Below are 19,681 nucleotides of genomic sequence, written 5' to 3'. Positions count from 1 at the left end.
GCCTTGGCTTCCACATTGTCCTTCCAGCATTGGGGGCCCAGAAATGATGTATTCAGGCAAGAGTCTGGAAATAAAATTTTTATTAAAAAATATCCTCTGGACTTCACCTAAAAATATCATTATTTGTGAGGGGAAGGAGAACTTGTGCCTTGGGAGAGTATCACTGATTAGGAAAGTCGTAATTATGAGGAATCCCTTCCTACACAGGACCACTGTGTGAGCAAGGTGGTCCCTGCCCCTCCGTCCTGCAGGCAGTAGCATCATGTCCACTCTAGAGAGGAGAAAACAGGCTCCATCAGCAAAGGGCAGTCCCAGGGCTCAGCAGGGCAATTGAACGTCTAGACCACTCTCTTTTGCAGCTCATTCTGGGGTTGGGGGTGTCTTGGGACTGGCACAGGCTGGTCCAGGTTTCCAGTGGCTGGGGTAGAGGCTGTCTACCCCAGTGGTCTCTGTGTGTCCAACCCAGCTCCCTCCCCTGATGTGCAAAAGGGAGACTGGGTTAATATAAAACATTTTAATGTTTAGATGTGTAAAAATGTCAACTCAGAATTTGGATTTACTGAAGGCATTGGGTTGGGGAATGAAGGAGGAGGCATGGGCAATGGAGATTCTCTGTCTCCATTTTTCAATGATGAGAAACCCCTCATGCTTTCTGATTTGGAAATGGTATTTACCCTAGAGTCAGACAAAGCTGGATTGGGATGCCATTGCTGCTTCTTAACATCTTCAAAAACTTGTACCTTAGTCTTCTTATCTATAGAATAGGAGCAGAGTTTTTTTTTTTTTTTTCCAAAGTAATAAATAAGACGATATATGTGCTCTGCTTCAGCAGTGACCAGTATAGAAGCACTGAAAAAATATTTGCTGCCTTCTTTCAGATCTGTCAGTGTCCTGTTTCATAAAACATAAATCTAGTCCGTGGGGATTTTGCATGTTGTTGACAGAATTAAAGATAAAAATAAGAAAACCCAATATGCCAAAATCCAAATTTGTGAACCAAACAAATATGAATTATTTTCTTGGCAGAAGGATTCTTTTGTTTATAAAACAAACAAAAAACAAAACCCCAAACCAACCAAACAAAAATCCCTTTAAATCATGTAATGATTTATATATTTAGTCTTTTCAGGAACTTATTTTCTGAATAATGCCAAGGTTTAATGACCACCTAGGCATCTCCTGTTCAGAACTGCCCCATGTGGGAGGAGGAATTTGCCTAAATTAAAAAGCCTTAACCCTGAGCCTTTGAGATTAAGAAAAAATTCCACTTGGAAATTCTCAGCATAAATGTCCCATTGTTCTGATGGTGTGGCCATACAGAAAATGCCTTATAGGGAAGTAGAGCTGAAACTCCAGGGGAGTAATTCACAGGAGAGACATCCTCACCGAGACTCCCTGGGCTTCCCTTGTTATCAAATTTGTTTATTAATCTGCAGCCTTGAGCCAGCTGGGTGAAGTCTGTGAACTTCAATGTTTGGTCTGTGAACAGGGCTGGGGATAATGCATGTATCAGACAATTCCACCCCCGCAAATGCCAGCTTTTGTTGTCATGGCCATAGCAGGAATTCTGGCCACGACAATTGCTGCCATTTCTGTGCTCAGTGTTAACGATTTTGATGTGAAACAGCCTTTCCAGCTGGTACCTTCAACATGAGTTTCTCCTCAAGGATTGGAAAAAAGAGTTGACTTTGAAGGACATCAGGCTTACCTGGGCACAGGTAATTGAGGCCATTAGAGAGGTGCCATACCACTTGCATGCAGAAAGGTTTTCAGACCACCTGGAGAAGATATCCCCGCTCCTCAGGGGCTTCTCAGCCTTGGTTACAGGCCAGCTTTATGGAGGAAGCCTTTTTAAAATGCAGGTACTAGGGTCCCATCTCCCAGCAAACAGAATCCAACTGAGTCCTTGGGATGTCATCTTGCAGCCTGCCAGCTTCTAGGCCATCACCATGGAACTGAAATTCCCCCCATCATCCCTAACCCAAGGCAATACAAACTGCTTGAGGATTAAAGCAGTAACTGAAAGGTCTTATCCTATATTCCTTTCACATGCCAGCATGTTTCCATTTTATTTCAGCTTCATAAGTATTGCTTTTGCACATCTACTGATGTGTCCTGGGTATCTCATGCAAGAATTTTACCAATGACCACCCAGTGGCTCAGATGGAAAGGGAGCTTATCCATGCTCCCCCAGCTCAAAAGTGAAGACAGCAGGGTTCAAAGCCCACTGTCTAGGATCTAAAGCCTGTGTACCAGCTGGGTCTGTAATCTAGCCTACTGCTTATTTTTGTACAGGCCAGAGAACCAAGAATGCTTTTACATGTTTAAAAAGTTGTAAAGAACAAACACAAAAACATGCAAAAGGATTTAAAAATGCAACAACAGAAGCTATATGTGGCCTGCTCAGCCTAAAATATTTAACATCTGGCTCTTTACAGCAGAAGCATGTTAATTCCCGACAAAGGCTGTGACATATGTCTGCTCCTGAGCTCACCAAGGGATGGCTGGTGAGATGACTCTAGGTCACTGTGTCCCTCCAAAGCTTTATTGTCAAAAAACATACTTCACAGCCATTCTGAATCATTAATGTGACTTAGGTCTTCAAAGACTTTTGCAATCCTTGTTTGGCTGGTGTGGTCTACAGGTGGCATAGACTCAGTTGGATGTGTCAGTGTTTGTCAGAGCAATACAGACAGCTGAGGCCTTTGTAATTTTTCACCTGCCTCATTAATTGTTTTCTATCAAGGGCCTCCCTTAATATTCAGGCATTGAGGCCAACAGCTAGTCCCCCTCAAATATGAAGCCAGAACAATGACCAACCCAATCTTACTATATTCAGTCTTAGTTGATCCTGGCAAGGATTCTGTGAGGTTGAAGAGAGGGTATTGTTATCCTAATTAAAAAACAACAACTTCACAGATGACAAAACTATGGCTCAGACAGTATAGGGATTTGTACAAGCACACAAAATAGTGGGGCCACAATTAGTAGTAAGTAGGTCTTCTCATCATGCTCCCCTAGCTAGGACACAACAATCTTAGGTGGTTATTGGCTCAATGCCCTGTGTTTAGGGAAAAAATAAATAAATAAATAAATATATATATATATAGTAGTCATACCTCATCCACAGTTTTGCTTTCTGTAGTTTCAATTACTCATGATCAACTGTGATCTGAAAATATTACCTGGAAAGTTACAGAAATAAACAGTGTATGTTTAAATCTTGCATTGTCCTGTTCTGCTCCACCCAGGAGGCAACTCATCCCTTTATCAGTGATTCTATGCTGTGCAGACTTCCTGCCGCTTAATAATCATCTGAGATACCAGGTCGACCGTCACCGTAGTTCAGGGTTTGTATTAAGGAAACTTTATGTTACTTAATAATGACTCCAAAATGCAAGAGTATGATGTTGGCAGTGTGGGTAAGCCAAAGAGTGCTTCCAAGTGAAAAGGTGAAAGTGCAATGAGATATTTTGAAAAAGAGAGAGAGCACATTCATATAATTATTGTAACATTGTCAGTATTCTATTTCATTATTAGCTATTGTTAATCTCTTACTGAGCCTAATTTGTAAATTAAACTTTATCATAAATATGTGTGTATGGTATAAAAAAAAAATATACATTTAGGGTTGGTACTGTCTGCAGTCTCATCCCTGAGGGATGAGGGGGTGAGCACTCTACCCCAGGCTTGGAGTTAAGCAAAAGAACTGCAGGGATCATGACCTAACAGACCCTTTTCAGGCTTACCCAGTTCTGTAGGGTATATTGCTTTGTTTTGACCTTCTATTTTCTATTGATTGGGATGTTGTGTTACTCTAAGTAGATATTTGGTTGTCGAACAACAATAGTGATGTAATGATTCTTATCACAGTGCTCTGAGTTTCTCCGGTAGGATGTTTTACAACCGAGGTTAGAGCTTTGGCTGCCTTATAAGTCAGTCAGTTTTGAAAGTAATTTGGCAATCTTATTTCATTCTTTCTTTCCAGGAGGCTTAATTTTCTAAATATTTTAAAGTGAATCTTGACACATTCTACCGGTTCCTTCTGGGAGTTAAATACATCTTTGACACATGCTTTTATATATTTGTGTTTGAATGAGAGTTGTGTTTTTCACTCTTGAAAATTGTATTTGGACACCTTCGTCATGCCTACAGATGAAGAGTTCCAAAATCAGATCCACTAAACCAAGGTGGCCACCCTGGGAGTTTGAAGTCTTTTCTCTTTGGGTATACTAATCTGTCAAGAGGTGACCTGAGATGGTACAAACCTTTGGATGGCACAGCTAGGTATAGCTCTTGGCTCTTCCAATTAAAAACTGTGACTGAATTGTATTACTTCTCCTAGTGTTTCCTCATCCATAGTGCATGCAGGTAACACCCCTGTTATAGAAAGATTAAATTGTGTATAAAAGAACCCAATGGTTGAAGAGACAAATTCTGTGCCAGGGTATATGGGGTTATTTCTTGGATCTTGATTGCCTGCTTTTCTATATCTTCATGAATAGATATAGAAAGTCTTTAACTTTTTGTATCTCAACTTCCTCATCTGTAAAATGGGGTTAGTACCTATATTGTACTAACATTGGATTAAATATGTTAATATTTTTAAAAAAGTGCTTGGAACTGTGAATGGTGTGTTATAAATATATAATAAATGTTAGCTATGAAGAAAATATGATATGTAGGTATAAAATACCTAGTAGAGCACTTACCTGTAATTAATTTTTTTAAAGAGAGAGGAGAGAGAGGAGAGAGAGAGAGAGAGAGAGAGAGAGAAAGAGAGAGAGAGAATATTTTAATATTTATTTTTCAGTTTTTCGGTGGACACAGCATCTTTATTTTATGTGGTGCTGAGGATGGAACCCAGGGCCCCGCGCATGCCAGGCGAGTGCGTTACCGCTTGAGCCACATCCCCAGCCCCTGTAATTAATTCTTAAAAGAATTGGTAGCAGTTCTGTTTTGGATATAAGGTGTCCCCCAAAGCTCCTGTTAATGCAGGAATGTTCAGAGGTAAAATGATTGGGTTTTGAGAGTTGTTACCCAATCAGTGAATTTGAATGGACTGAGTGGTTGGGGGAAATAAGTCACTGGAAGTAATCCCCTTTGGGATTATTATCTTGTCCCTCTGACTCTGTTCCCTCTCTCTCTGCTTCCTGGACTCCATGAGCAGAGCAGTTCTCCTTCCCTACCCTTCCACCAGGATATTCTACCATTACCTCAGCCCAGACCAACGGAGTCTATTGACCACAGATGGAGATCTCTGAAATGGTGAGAACTAAGAAATGTTTCCTCCTCTAAATTGTTCTTGTTAGGTATTTTGATCACAGCAACAAAAAGCTGACTAACACAACAGTAGCTGTTGAACATCTAGGAGCTGGAGGCGTAGCCCAGTGGCAGAGCTCCTTGCCTGGTGTGCTGAAGCCCTGGGTTAGATCCCTGTATTGCAAAAACAAATAAAACAAAACCACATCAAAGATGTCCCATGCACACCCAGTGAGAGTCATGGCGAAAGACCTGTTTCTACATGAAAAAAAAAAAAAGTTCTGAGAAATCAAGAGGTGTGCCCAAGATCGCCCACCCAGAACTAGAACCATGTCTTTAGCCTAGATCTGTCTCTTGGGCAAAGCTAAGGAACTAGTCACTGTGGTCCAAGAGCAGCCATTCATACCATATCGCAGCTCAGCCTCTTCCCTGCGGCTTTCAGTGATTCCCCACCAAGAAAATGTCACTCTCCTGCAGCTACTGCTGCTTCTGATTCAATTCTGTGGTGGGACAGGGACAGGAGGAAAAGGTCAGAGCCAGTGAAATCGGCTAGGTCAGGGTGGGTCCCATTTAGCCTCAGGAGCAGGAAAAAGGTCAGAATTACCCTGCGACCTCCCCCTACCTTTCTTTCTTCCCAGCTCCAAGCTAATGCCTGTAGACCAAATGTTAAGAGTTTCCATCCTAAATGACTGTGAAGAGAAAAAACAAACCCACAGCAGGCCACATACCCTACATACCAGACATTCCTTGGATGCTTTGCTTTGTAGGTGATTGGCCACAGACATCTCTAGCTTCTTAGTGGCAGACAGTTTAGAGAGGGGGAGGGGAAGACCTGTCCTGCTCATCCCAGAGTCTAGAAAAGGCCCCGATCTCTGCTGTCTGCGGGTTAGTCTGGGTTAGTGGGTTAACATTTTTCACATCCACCAAGTAAGCCCTATACTGGAATCCAGGTGTTGTCAACATCTGCTCTAGCGGTGCCTGGCAGGTTATGAGTCATTTAAATATTGAAGACCTACTGTGTAGAGTCTGGCATCATATTAGGAGCACAGAGACTCTCTTGAGCACTTGAGTAAACCCTTGAAAGGGGGAATGAAAGGGGTTTTATTTGGTCACATTTTCAAGATTGCCTTTAGATGGGTGGGAAGGAAAGGGAAACAGCATTTTGCTAAGTACCTAGTGTGGTCAAATGCTTGTTGGCTTCTTCCAAGCCCCCTGGGACTGCTATCTGGAGTCAGGTAGGGTGCTTTTGCAGCAGGCCCAACTTGGGCTGACTTAAACATGGCAGAAATGTATTTGAGCAGGGAAGCCTGGAAGAACTAAGAGTTGGACAAGCTGATTAAGAAGACCACTAAAGACACAGAGTCTTTGATTGTCTGCACTCTGCCATCTTTGGGATGGGCTCTCTCCTGAGGCTGTTTCTGCTTGTGGCCCAAAGGTGCTTCTTCATACATCCCTGCTGTGGGACAGAGAGGCCAACATCTCCAGCAGATGTTTCCTCTCTCTCCTTAGCCAGAATTAGGGTGTATGGCCATTCTAGAACTAACCACCAGCAGGGGAATGGGGTTATCTTTGACTCAGTTAGACCACTGTTGGCTTAAGGTTCTCATCCCTGCAAAGATTGCTGTGCTCTTAGGAAGTGGGGAGTAGAACCGGGAATCAAGTACAGTATCTATCCCCAATGGACTTGAAAGCTCAATGACTTGCTCAAAGCCAAGATTCTCTGAAGAAAGACTGGGAAGTTGCACTGTATGTGCCTTTTGGAGACAATGAGGCTACAGAAGAAATCACAAATTTTTGAAGAACTTCAAAACTTTGCCCCTCTGCCTTTCCTTTCTCTTCCAGGTGGCCTTCTTGTGCCTCAGGATCCATTTTGTAAAGATTGGCTCAGACCACTGGAGGTCCTTTCAATATTTCCATAACAATACCTTTGGACAGGAACTCATCTTCAGGATTTTGCTGGATGATGGTGAGAGTTACAGGAGGTTTCAGGATACGTAGGATCAAGTTGTGTTTCCTTGCAGCTGTGTTAAGAAGGGGACCCTACAAAAGCAATCTTTAACTATTTTGGCATGTGATGCTGCCCTGTGCCACATCCGGGGTGGGGAGGAAGGAGACAGCTGTGGTGGGTGTAGTTTAGTAGCAAACTTTTTGTTGCCTATTCAATTTGAGATCAGTTTGAGTCTAAAACAGCTGAGTTTGAGTCTAAAAAAGCTTCAAATAGATTATAAACACTAGTTACAAACTAAAGCTTATCACCTGGTTTAGCAATCTCATGTGTTTCCCAGCTCTGTCTTGGATGTTGGGGAAGCTACAGGTGACCAGTTATGATCCCTGCCTGCCTGGGACCTAAATGAGTTCGCTGAACAGAGAGAATGCTATCTAGATGGTAGACAAGTTATTGCTGTGTGTGCTAAAGAGGAAAGGGTGACAGATGATAATTCCAGTAAGATTTTAGAGTAGGACACCAAGGTGTTCAAGGTCTGATCCCTTGAACATTGACCCTCAGAATTTTCTGGAAGAAATTAAAAAGTTCTCTAAGGCAAATAAATAAATAAATAATAAACAAACAAACAAATAAATAATCTATTTTATGCTTTTGGAGACATCAAGTGCATATAAGTATCCTTAAGGCCCCAAGTCTCTTAGACTTCTGGTTATTAACCTATACTTTCTTAAATCTGTCCATGAAGCTTTTCCTTTTTCCCTCAAGGGAAACAGGAACACTGATTAGTGTCCCATGGAGCCACACTGCCCCCTGTGGTCAAAACCTCCCAAGATGCGGACAGCAAATAGGCACACGGGGCTTTTCTCCCTGTACCCCCAGGAACAGCCCATCGCTGGCAAACTGCTGGCAGGCTCCATCTCACCCACAAACGTGGATCTCTCCAGGATGCAAACCGGAGAGCAGGGCTGTCATGTGACTTCACAGTAGCTGAACAAGATGACCCGTTCCAGCAGGTGAGCTGATGAGGAGCTGGCAGGCCTGATGAATGTGACTGTGAGGCAGAATGACAGCCAGCCTGAGGGTCTCCTCTTTCCTTTTGGATGAAGCCCCAATGCCACAGAGTTCTGGCCCTGGCGGACAGCCTCTATCCCTACCTGTCCCTCCAATTTGAGGCCTTCCATGGCCCTCTCTCCCTACTCTCTCCTTCCCCTGCTCCTATCTGCTAGTTCCAGCCTGAAGGTCTGCTCCAGCAAGATCCTTAGCTCAAGTCTCTGCTCCTTCCCGAGGTTTGGGTCCCTCCAGGCTTCTGCCTGCAGTGGACAAGAGACTGATTTCTCTAGGGGTCTCTAAGATCTCTGGAGACAAGCACTGTCCCTTATCTCCTTACATCTCTCTCTTGCCCACAAAATCCAGGAAACTGAGAGGACCCCATCTGCCTTTCCCTTTCTGTTTCGCTGGCCAACTTTGCAATATTGATGCTAGGAACACGGGACGAAGGGCTTCACTCTAGGCCCCTTCACACCCTGGGTGACCTGGAGACCTGGACACTTGGACAGCACGATCAGCCCTCTGATGAGCCCAGAAAGCATTTCTCCAACATGCAGTTCTAAGCTGAAGAGAAGTAAACTTCTCTTTCCAGAAATAAGCTTCAGAGTCTCCTGAGAGGCCTGAACAGGCAGGAAACTGTGACTATTGCCACAGAGTCTGAGCCCTGTTATTTCCCTCCTGGGTACTGGTCCTGGACAGGTGCCCCTGGGCCAGCCCTGGGCACAGCAGCCAGAGGCTCTCAGACTGAGGAGTTCAGGCAGCAAAACTCCTGCAATTACTGTCTATTCAGGGTGGATAATTCAGTCCCCAGGGGCCCCCATCCTTTCTGCTCCATGTCCAGGAGCCTCTAGCATGAAACAGTCCCTGCCATGTGCACAGACAATTCCCTCTGCTCTGATATCTTTCTCCCTACTGTTTAGTTTAGTTCCTATGCTAGCGGCTAGCCTCAGACTGGGCCTTTCCATAAACTGTTAGTAAAGCATGAGCATTGGAAACAAACTGGAGCTTGAGCCTCTGCTTCACAGCTTACTAGCCGGGCGATTTTGACATAGCAGTTGGGAGATCTCAGCTCTACTAGCTGTGTGGCCTTTGGCTAGTTACTCGACCTCTCCATGCCTCAGCCTTATCATCTATAAAATGGGGATGATAAGAATCCCTGCCTCTACATCCTGCTGCAGCTAGTTGTTGTAGGATTACTTGGGGTAATAAAATGTAACATCAGCTCTCTATAGATGAAACATTTCCCCCATCTGCACTCTGGCAGCAGTCCCTACCCCTACAGCATCTCCTGCAAAAGCTCTGTGACAGTGCATGTTCTTGTTCCTTGCCCTGAACTTTAAAACTTGGGAACTAATGTACTCCTGAGTTGACGATCTTTGTTAATATGTTTCCACCCTTCGATCCTGAGTTCTCCCAGGACGAGATCTCTTTTCTGAGCTCCCTACAGAGAGTAACTAAATTTGAAGTGCTCTGACCCGACATAAACCTCTCATGGTGTGTTCCTGGGTTGCCCCTGTCTCCATGACATATGCCCCAAGCCCTGGCCTTACTGACTCTCTCCTTATTTCCCTAGGCATCCCACCTCTTCATAAACCCAGGCTTTTGCACACAATTCCTGTTGCCTGGAGCAACTCCCCACACTTTGCCCCAAAACTCCTATGCATGGGAGTCTGGCCAGATGCTCTCCTCTTGGAAGCCTTTCCCGCCTTCAGGGCTCTGCACATTTTCCCCACAGCCCTGGGTCAAGGTGTTCTCCCTGGACTGTGACCTTCTCCAGGAAGTAGGCTCCAGTGTCCTGCACACAGCAGGTATTGGGACATGGATAAGGTAAGTTTCTTGATGGCTGCTTGGCCGCGGGCACAGAGCATTTGTGTTCCAACAGCCTGCAACCCCATGCCTGCCACTTCCTCTGCCGAGTCTTGGTTCACTTCTGTTCACCATGGCCAATGCCTTCTCTGCGGAGGATGTGGGCTGAGGACTCCGTGTCTAGGAGCACCGAGTTGACATGCAGGAGACTCATTAAACCCTAGGTCCCCTTCCCACTTCCTGGCCTTTACCCCAACCAAGGCTTCATGCCTTGGTTTTGGTTGTGGTCAGCTCCAGCCTTTTTTTCGTTATTAAGGCAAAGGGATAAAAACCTCCATTATCCATTGCCTTAGAGAGCCTAAATCATTATTTTTAAGAGTTAAAAAATCTTTATTAGTTGTTCAACATACCAGTGATACTCCTGGCTGTTATGGTGATTTTTGACACTCCCCCTTGTGGATTAGAGACCACTCACATTTTTCTAAGTCTGGCTGATCCTCGAACAAGGACTTCTGGCCAAGCATCTTCCCCCTCAAACAGGAAGGAGGGCTGGAAATCCCTGCAGGTTACATTTTTGGCCTCAGCTGTCAGAAGTGAACCAGCCTTCCTGTGTCACATCCCAGGTCAAGTGCATCTCATATGCACTTCTGTATTTAGCTGGCAGTCTTGCAGTGTGGGGGACTTGCATGGCCAAAGAGTCCCTGAGCTATTTGTCCAGGAAGCCTGTCTTAGAGAAACATAATTTGATCTTCCTACTCATAGTCTATTTCTTCTTTGAGTTTCCTCTCATGTCAGCAAAGCTGAATGGAATTCATTCGTGGCCCTCCCACATACACCCTACCTCTCCTAACACATCTGGTAAGTGTGGATCTGGGTGGTGGTCAAGGCAGAATTTCTCTCACAATAAAGACACTTTCTCTTCCCTCTTTTCTGCCCTCCTCCCATTGCCATGAGACCTTCACACAGGTTCATTGCTTTAAAAGTTTATTTCTGATGAATAAAAAAAATAATTTATGTGATTAGATAAATTAATTTATGTGATTAGACATTATGACAAGGGCAGAGGTTAATTTTCCTGACCTCCTATGGATCTTGCAGTGTGTCTGGAGGCTGAGGGAACCTGCCTTGTGTCATGTGGGGTGAGGACATGTGGCTGGAGGGACTCACACGCAAATGCTTCCTGGAGAGTTGGGAGTTGGGCTCAGAGGAAGGCTGAATCCAAACTCCCACCATAGAAAAGTGACAGCTCTTCATTGTAGTGTTTTAAAATCAATCAACAGAAGCTCCATCACACATTCATTCCTAATGGTCATAAACACACCAAACATGAGCTCAGAGGGATGAAGCCATAGTCTCAGGACATTTAAACGTGGAAGTTGGGATCCCTTTGGGAAGGAGTCCTTCCCTAGCAGAGGTCATCTCTTGAGCTGGCACTCAGATGGGACATGGGCCATTGGCACAGAAGTGTCGGGATCTTTGGGTTTCGGAACTCCGGGGACCGTAGCCTCTTAGCCTGGGAATTTCTCCAAGTTCCCCTGGTCCCCAAAAGACTCTCAAAAGCAGTGTCCCCTTGGTCAACAGAGGGTTCGTTTCCTTCAGAAATCTGAGAGCAGAACATGGTCATAATATGTCCTAGGGCCTAAAGGCTCCCAGAGGTCCTGCCAGAGCCCAGCACTTCAGAGCTAGGACAGAAGATTCTGGGGACCACCTGCCGAGGAGGAAATGGAGGCACCTCGCCGAGGCCTGTGAGTTCCCTGGGAGCAGAGACCATGGCTTACTTACCATCTTTGCCCTGTGCCTCCTACTTCCCTCATGAGGTTTTAGCCTTGGAGTCCCTTGGGAGGTGGAGTCTACTCTTTTTGAAGGTAGTGAATTTTTTTTTAAACAATCTTTGTGATAAATTAGGAATAGGTTCCTGTTGCTTGCACACATGTAGGCTGATAAATCAGACAGCTGGTGGGCAAGACCTACAAGAAGCTCAGAGGGTTTTCTGGGATAAAATTATGTGCCAACAAGATGGCAGGTGGCTTGGCCCTAAGCCTGTGCACAGACTGTGGGCTGGGCAGCTGGGCAACTGCCTTGGTGGATACATGATGCCCAGAGACCAGCCAGGACCTGAGTACCTGCTGGTACTGACCACCAAGGCCACCTCTGACTAGACATCAGTGGAGCTAAATAAGGCCAATCCGACCAAACATGGCTTAAGCACCTTTGATCTGAAGACTTTTGAAAGACAACACAGCAAAATCTAAACTCCCAAATCACCAGTTAGCACTGAAGTCTAGTTCAGTTTCCTTTTTTGACCATCAAAACCAGCAATTTCTGGACACAAAAATCAGCCTAAAGATTCAAAGCCCAATGCCAGTTTCCCTCAGGGGCAAAGCAGGTAAGAAAGGGCACACATCCACACACCTGCTACCCCTCACCACAGAGGCCCTTTCTAAGCTCCAGACCTGGGGCTGCTTCTACTGGGAACCATGCTATTGTCACATGCTCTAAAAGTTCATGCCCCCAAATGCAACTCATATACTTGCATTCTTTCTCTCTGAAGAACCAAAAGCCCCCTCGACGCCACACAGGGGTACTTGCAGTTAACACTTTGTAAATAATGCCCAAAGCACAGCCGTTTGGCCATTTTATGAAATGAGAAAAGACCAAGCTACCACAAGGCCATTCACATACAAACATGCAGGGAGGATGAGAAAGGGACAGATGAAAAACCAGGACTACACCAGGTGATGACTGGGAGCCAACCTCTCTAGACTCCTAGCAGCAGAAAACTTCAGACAGGCCATTTATATAGGTCCTACAAAAATAAACTGTGTTCTGTGACTGCCCCTTAATGTTGGAAAAGACGAGCCTTTCCATTTGGTTTCTCTCTGGAGGTTTTTCTGGTGTCAAATGAAGTTGGGGTTTTAAACAACCCTGAAGAAGGGATGGAGAACCCCCTGCTTGCCCTGGCCCCTACCCCCTCCTGGGATGCCAGAACGTGATAGACAGATGGAAAGGAAGAGGGGCAGCCTAGAGGAAAAGAGGGGAGGGTTGGGCCCTGCAAGGGCTTCCCAGAGTCCCACCTTGTGAGACCATTAGCACATTCAGACCCTGAGCTTTTCGGTCTGACTTCCACAATCTCAGGAAGCATCCTGCATCCTCCTCAGAATGTCCACCCAGTGCAGGTGTGAGAAGCTGTATTAGCTATACTCTGAAAGGTGAGCCAGGACTGGGCTTGCTTTTCCTTGAGAGGCCAGGGCTCCCCACTGTTTATCAGATTTGGTGTCACTTTCCCCAATGTATGCTCTCCACCTGTGGGTCATTTATACTCCTCTAACTTTCTACTTGTCTGAAAAGAAATTTCAATATTTGTAGCACTTACAAGTTATCTTATAAATGTGGGAAACTGTCAAGTTTATATTTTAAAACCATGGCATGGGCTAGGCTCTGCTGAAGCAGGATCATTGGCCAAGGTCAAAAGATGACATCTTTTGAGGACCAGAGCACCAATTTTTCCTCCTGGCTGAAAATTTGGAGCTATGAGACAGGGAAAGGCAGAGGTTGACTGCCTTCAACAGTCTTCAGTCTGGAAAACCATGTGCCTTCATTAACTCCTTTCTTTCTCTTACGGATTCTTTCAAAGTCACTTGCTACCTGGCATTAACCTCTATCCCACAAGCCATTCATCCTCCATGTATTGTAAAGGGTAAAGGCTCAGATTAAAGGAGAATTCAAGGTCTTAATGTGCCCTTCTTTGCAGAGAAGGGAAAAAGGAAAGAGGAGGAAAAAATATGAAATTCTGGAAGTGTGACATCCAAAAGATGGACTCCCAAAACACCCCATGTTCTCACCTTATATATAAGCAAAACTATCTAGTTAAAGGTTCACATTGATTTTAGGATGCATAGATTCTGAATACTAAGATATAGAAAAAAAAATGTCCTCTTGGGACGATAATGGGTTTCCCAACAGATGTCTTCCAATCTTGAACTCTGGTCTCCTGAGATTAGTGACAAGGGACTTGAAGATGGAGTCGCTTCATTCCGGCTGAAGCCACCCAAATACATAAGAGGGCTGTCACACTGACTGTCACAGGGAAGTGAGTTTGTGCACATGAATCTGTATGAACCGAAACAGCCTCTGCAGAATAAGGAGCCCATGCATTTTATTCCAGCCCCTGCTCACCAAGCCCTGAAAGGCTCCCACAACTCTGCCCTTTGGATTATGGAGGGGAAAAAAAAAAAACTGTTTGATTTTCTGGGTCACAGGATACAAGATGGGTCTAGATTGTACAAGGAGCTTACACACTGAGGCAAGAAAGCGTGCAAACAGGAGCAGGGATTCTTTACCCTTTGGGTGAACCAGTGCTCAAGACATGGAAGGAGGACCTCAGTCACCCTCCCAGAGTCCACCTGGGTTTGTGTTTCTGACTTTTATTACCATGTCCAACTCCAACTTTCAGGTTCTCTTGAGAGGGAGAAGAATATCTATGTGTATCTATGACATCAATGATTTCCCCCAGGACCACTGTGTTTTTGTTTTGTTTTTCCTAGTATGATTTCACAAAGAGGCCCAGCAGCAGGCCTTGAGAAGACCAACGAAAGCAAAAGTGTCTGAGAACGACATAATACTGACTTCTCTTTTTTGGTAACAGTTCACAAAACGTGCACCCCTCTCTCCTGAGATATGGCGAGGCACAAGGGGAGGCGGCGGAGGAGCTGTGGGTGGGACACTGTACCGTGTGACATCAGGATCATGCAGCCGGTGCCAACAGGACAGAGAAGTGAGAACAGGACTCAGGGCTCTGGACTCGCCCCGGGGAGAAGGGGCTGGCAGTTTCCAGGTAAGTGCCTGGCTCTCAGAAACACTGTCTGTCCAGTTCTTGCAGGGCTAGCTCCTGGGGCTCGCCATCCTGGCCTGGACTTAGCCCTCATCCTCCCTCAGCTCAGTGGGTAGGAATTTATACTGCTGCTGGCGGATCTGGGCCAGCTTTTTCCTTGCTTCTTCCAGTTCTCTTTCTTTCTTTAGCATTTCCTCCTGGGCAGCGATGATCTAGAAGAAGAGCAACAAGCAAGATAATCTCATGCTTTTAAAGAAATCACTGTCTCCCGTGGGACACAGCAGTACACTGAAAATAGTACTCTTAGCTTGTGATGGTTTGGGTTTTGAGACCAATGACCCAACTGACCCAAGACAATGAGCTGATTTTTGGCCACTGATTGAACAGCAAACATCTACTGCATCACTGTTGTGTGCCAGGCTTGGATGTGAGCACTCCACAGAAGGCTGCCTTGTCATCTTTGTGGCAAGCCTGTGACATATGCTCTATCAAAAGTCCATTTTTCCAATAAGGAATCTGAAATTGAAAGGTATGGGTCTACCTCCCTATGGTCACTTAACTACAACAGAAGGAACCAGTCCAGGTGTTCTTAAAGCTAAAGCTGGTGACTGTCACCACTAGATGGCCTCCATAGAGAGTTAGCCCTTGGCATTTGGGAGCCTGGTTCCATAGCACCCCCTCCCATGGGTACTCAAGTACTTATATAAAATGCCACGGTATTTGCATATAACCTATGCAATCCTGCTTTATACTTTAAATCATCTCTAGACTACTTATAATACTGAAATGAACATGAGCACTATATATATATATATAATTGCTGTATTGTTTAGGGAGTACCGACATGGAGAAAAGTCTATACATGTTCAGTGCAAATGCAATGTTTCTTCTGAATATTTTCAACCCATGTTGGGTTGAACCCAAGGACATGAAACCCATGGAAGGATTCAGAGGGAAGACTATATTTACATGCTTCTATGATGATCTGAGGGATACTAACTGGGAGTTGTGTGAAAAGGGCAAGTTTGTTTTCCAGAAAGTCATATAAATTCCAATGAGTACTCTGACCAAGGTGGGATGAAGTATTGAATGTAGCATTTTCCTGATTTGTGTGACCACAGACCATTCTTTGTGTTACTTCTAATGGAAGAAGTACATCAAGAAACACATTCTGGTAAAAATACATCCAGTGCATTGCCAAACACAGGGAGAGTTGCGGGAAGAGCTAACTGATAGGGAAAACAGTCTCATATAATAGATCTGTGTTAACACACAGGAAAGAATTGCAAGCCTGGTTTCCTAGAGTTCCCTCCTCACTTCATACATGAGAATGCAACCCTAACTAAGTCAATCCCACATATTCTAAAAGTTCTGGGAGACATAAACGTTCATTCTCTCTGTGGGGCCAAATGGCTGAAGATAGCAGCAGCTCCAAATATATCCCTGTATTTAAATAACATTGCTGTTCTCCAATTTCTGTTTCATTTTCTCCCCACAAACAGAATCCCTGATTTCTAGTTAGGTAAATGGCTAATACTATACTTCCCAGTCTTCTGTGCAGCTAGGATGGTCACATGACCAAGTGCTAACCAATGGCATGTGAGAAGAAGTGATGTGTGTAACTTCAGGGTCATGTCCTCCTCTCCTTTCTTCCCTCTTCCTGGTTGATGGACAGCTGAGGTGGTAATTGAACTGTCTTAAACCAAATGGCCAAGGGCATTGGGGTGGTGGAATAAGGCAGATGGAGTTTGGGTCTCAGAAGTGAAGGAATCATCACACCATCCTTAGACTGCTTACACCCAGTTACATGAGGAGAAATAAGCTTATTTAAGTCACTGTTCTTTTTTGTACCTATTATAATGCAACACCTGTTTTGAGAATAAATGTTATTACATATTTAGTCACAAACCTGAGCAATGCCCCCGACAAACTTCGTTTTCACTACGACATCATCGTCGTCAGTTTTGCCAAATGCTGCCTTCTGGGCTGCACGAACAAGATTGTCTGAGGCTCTTTTCACAGCATTCCCTGCTGCCTGGAAGGGGAACAAAATGCACATCAGAGCATTAAAAACAGCGAGAATGACATGAAGGTACAGTTCATGAGAACATGAGTTAATTTATCATTCAATTATAACATAGAAGTTCTCTTTAGCCTGTGAGCATCTGTGTGTTTCTCCATCCATCCATCGATTCCACCAACACTGGCACTTACCTACCCACAGCTCATTCACAGATGAATGAGGTACACATTTTGGCCCCCAAGGAGCACAGACTTTTGTAGTAAGCGACGATAGAAATGTGCTGTGTGTATTAATAGAAGTGTGCTTAGGGCTGCCTCCTTGGCCTAGGAAACCATGGCTGCCTTCCCCATCAAACAGCGTGTACTTGAGGACATGTTGTTGCCTGTCTCCCTCCTGGACAGTGACAACTTGGGGGCAGGAACAGTAATTTGAATCTCTGCATCCCTAGAACCTGGCACAGGGGATATCCAGAGTTATCATCTACTGCAGATGATCTGAGTGAATAAGGGACTATGAGCACACAAGCAAGGGGGTACCCACCCCTGCATGGAGCACCGGGAGTCTCACAGTACCCAGGACTGCTATACTTTAAGTCATAGTTGAGCTTTATGCCACAAGCTTAAGGATAGGGCAAATTGCTAGAGACAGGTATAGAAAAGCTTTTCAATGTGGAGTCTACATCTTTGTTAAAGGCTGTTGCCCATTCTGGGGCTTACTCTCCCCCGCCCCCCAGTAATGGGGATGAAACCCAGGGGTGTTCTACCACTGAGCAATGTCCCCAGATGTTTTTATTTTTTATTTTGAGATAGGGTCTTACTAAGTTTCCTAGGCTGGCCTTGAACTTGCAATTCTCCTGCCACAGTTCCTGGGATTACAGGTAGGCACCACTATGCCTAGCTCTGGCTTACTCTTAATGCTTATGAAGCATGAGCCTGGGGACTTGTCCTCTGCCAGCTGATGTTTGGAATTTTCTTCTAATGGCAGTCAAAGCTTTAGTAAGCCTACCATATTCCTTACCCAGCACCCTTCAGTCAGAAGTTAGCAATGAGAAAATTGAGATTTTTTTTCGAAGTTAGCTGGCCCTTCTGGTTGATGATCTAAAGTGACCAATGAGGATTACAAGGACTTGCACAAGAAGAGGAAGGAAAGCAAGTTAACATATGACAAATCGTCATCTTGTGCTGGTTCTCTAAGGGGCTCTGTAGCCCCAGTTTTCTGATATGGAGACTGAGGTTAAGGAACTTGTCTAAGATCCTGTGACTTTTAAGTTTTACAACCAAGATCTGGATATAGGTTTGTTGGGCTCCAGAGAACTCCCGAGTTGCCTGTAAGGGGCTCAGACATGGCACCGTAGTGTCCATAAATCAGGTAACCAGACTGGTGCTGTGTTTAACCTGTGTGAATTGTTAGAACTTCCGAAACCATGTTCATGTCCACTATGCTGTTTGACCCTCATAAGTCCACATGGACATCTCCACCCTGACACTGCAGATGAAGCTTCTGAGGTCTCAAAAGTTCTGAGTGACCTGAGACCATGATGTATGTGGTAGAGGCAGGGCTGCAGCTAGGTCTCTTGTAATTCAGGTTGTTTCCCTCAGAAGTGTCCCCCAAACTCAGGAACTGCAACATTCAGAAATACACAGCTCCTAGTTCTCTCTAAAAGTCAGTAAAAGTGAGGGAGGTGGGTCAGAGAGACTTGGGAGGGTCACGTTACAGAAACACTTTGGGACTTCCAAAATAAAACAAGAATTCTGAGTTCTGATGGAGTGGTTCAAATATTTCTGCCCTTTACGATTTCATTCATGACTTATATAAATATATTTTAGCAATATAAACAATCTACATTTTGACACTTTACAGTAATGAAATTCCAGAAAATTGGAAAGAAACAAAATGTCCAATATATAAGAAAATTCTGGCATCATCATGCATGTAATATCATGCAATCATTAAAAATGAGACTCATGAAAATGGAGCCTTATCTTTAGGAGGAAAAATGTGTATGACAACATGTGAAGCAAAAAGAAAGCACAACGTGTCTTGCTATGATTACAACCAGACAAAACTATCTTATATGTAGATAATAACAGAACAGGAAACAATGAAACACTGATGTGTGGAGATGTTGAGGCTAAATGGTTTTTCTATTCAAACATTTAAAGTATTTTTATAATTAAAATGATCAGGGCATATATGCATTGGGAAGGATTTGATTGTCAACTTTGGCACTATGCTTTCTGGGCTCTGGGAAACCTTAGCAATGCTCAGATTGCTCACAGTTCTTTCACTCCCTGCTGGGTAAACGCTGATTCAGGGCATCCTCTGAGAGAGGCACTGGCTCCGGTGAGAGAAGTGCCAAGATGAAGACATGGTATGTAGGAAGTGCACAGCCTTGTCACAGATAGATAGCAAAATAAACATGGTGCCATGCCATGTGACACAGGAACCATAAGATTGTTCAGGCCAGGAGCTCTGGCAGGTGGCAGGAGGGACTGAGTGCCCAAGCCCCAGGAATTCAAGGAGGGCTTCCCAAAAGAAGTGACTTTGTGGTGAGTCACAAAGGATGAGTAGGAGTTTTCCCAGTTGGGCTGGCAGGAAGGAGACCCAGGCATCCCAGGTGAGTAAGGGCCCCAAGATATCAGCCCTCAAGTCCCAGGTGGAGATGTGACCTTGGTGGGGCAGCAGGTGTAGAATGCATGGACGCAGGAGGCAGATGATGAGGCTGGACAGTGGGACAGAGCTGGCTGATGAAGGCCTGGTGGGTCAT

The 19,681-nt window shown here is 44.7% G+C and overlaps 1 protein-coding gene across 4 annotated transcripts in view; it reads right to left on the bottom strand.

The window, feature by feature from the left end:
- Nucleotides 1-14,669: 14,669 nt before the first annotated feature.
- Nucleotides 14,670-19,681, bottom strand: part of Tln2 (talin 2) — a 405,661-nt gene continuing 400,649 nt past the window's right edge. For all 4 annotated transcript variants that reach the window (XM_071608339.1, XM_071608342.1, XM_071608340.1 and 1 more), the window contains 2 exons: nt 16,801-16,926; nt 14,670-15,103 (listed from right to left, as the gene is read on the bottom strand). In XM_071608339.1, coding sequence (XP_071464440.1) covers nt 14,975-15,103; nt 16,801-16,926 — 255 coding nt within the window. In that variant the 3' untranslated portion in view covers nt 14,670-14,974. The remainder of the gene's footprint in view (nt 15,104-16,800; nt 16,927-19,681) is intronic.

This window comes from Marmota flaviventris, chromosome 2, assembly GCF_047511675.1.
Source record: "Marmota flaviventris isolate mMarFla1 chromosome 2, mMarFla1.hap1, whole genome shotgun sequence".
Taxonomy (NCBI): Eukaryota; Metazoa; Chordata; class Mammalia; order Rodentia; family Sciuridae; genus Marmota; species Marmota flaviventris.
Note: the sequence above shows the minus strand (reverse complement) of the source record. Positions and strands in the feature narration are given on the sequence as shown.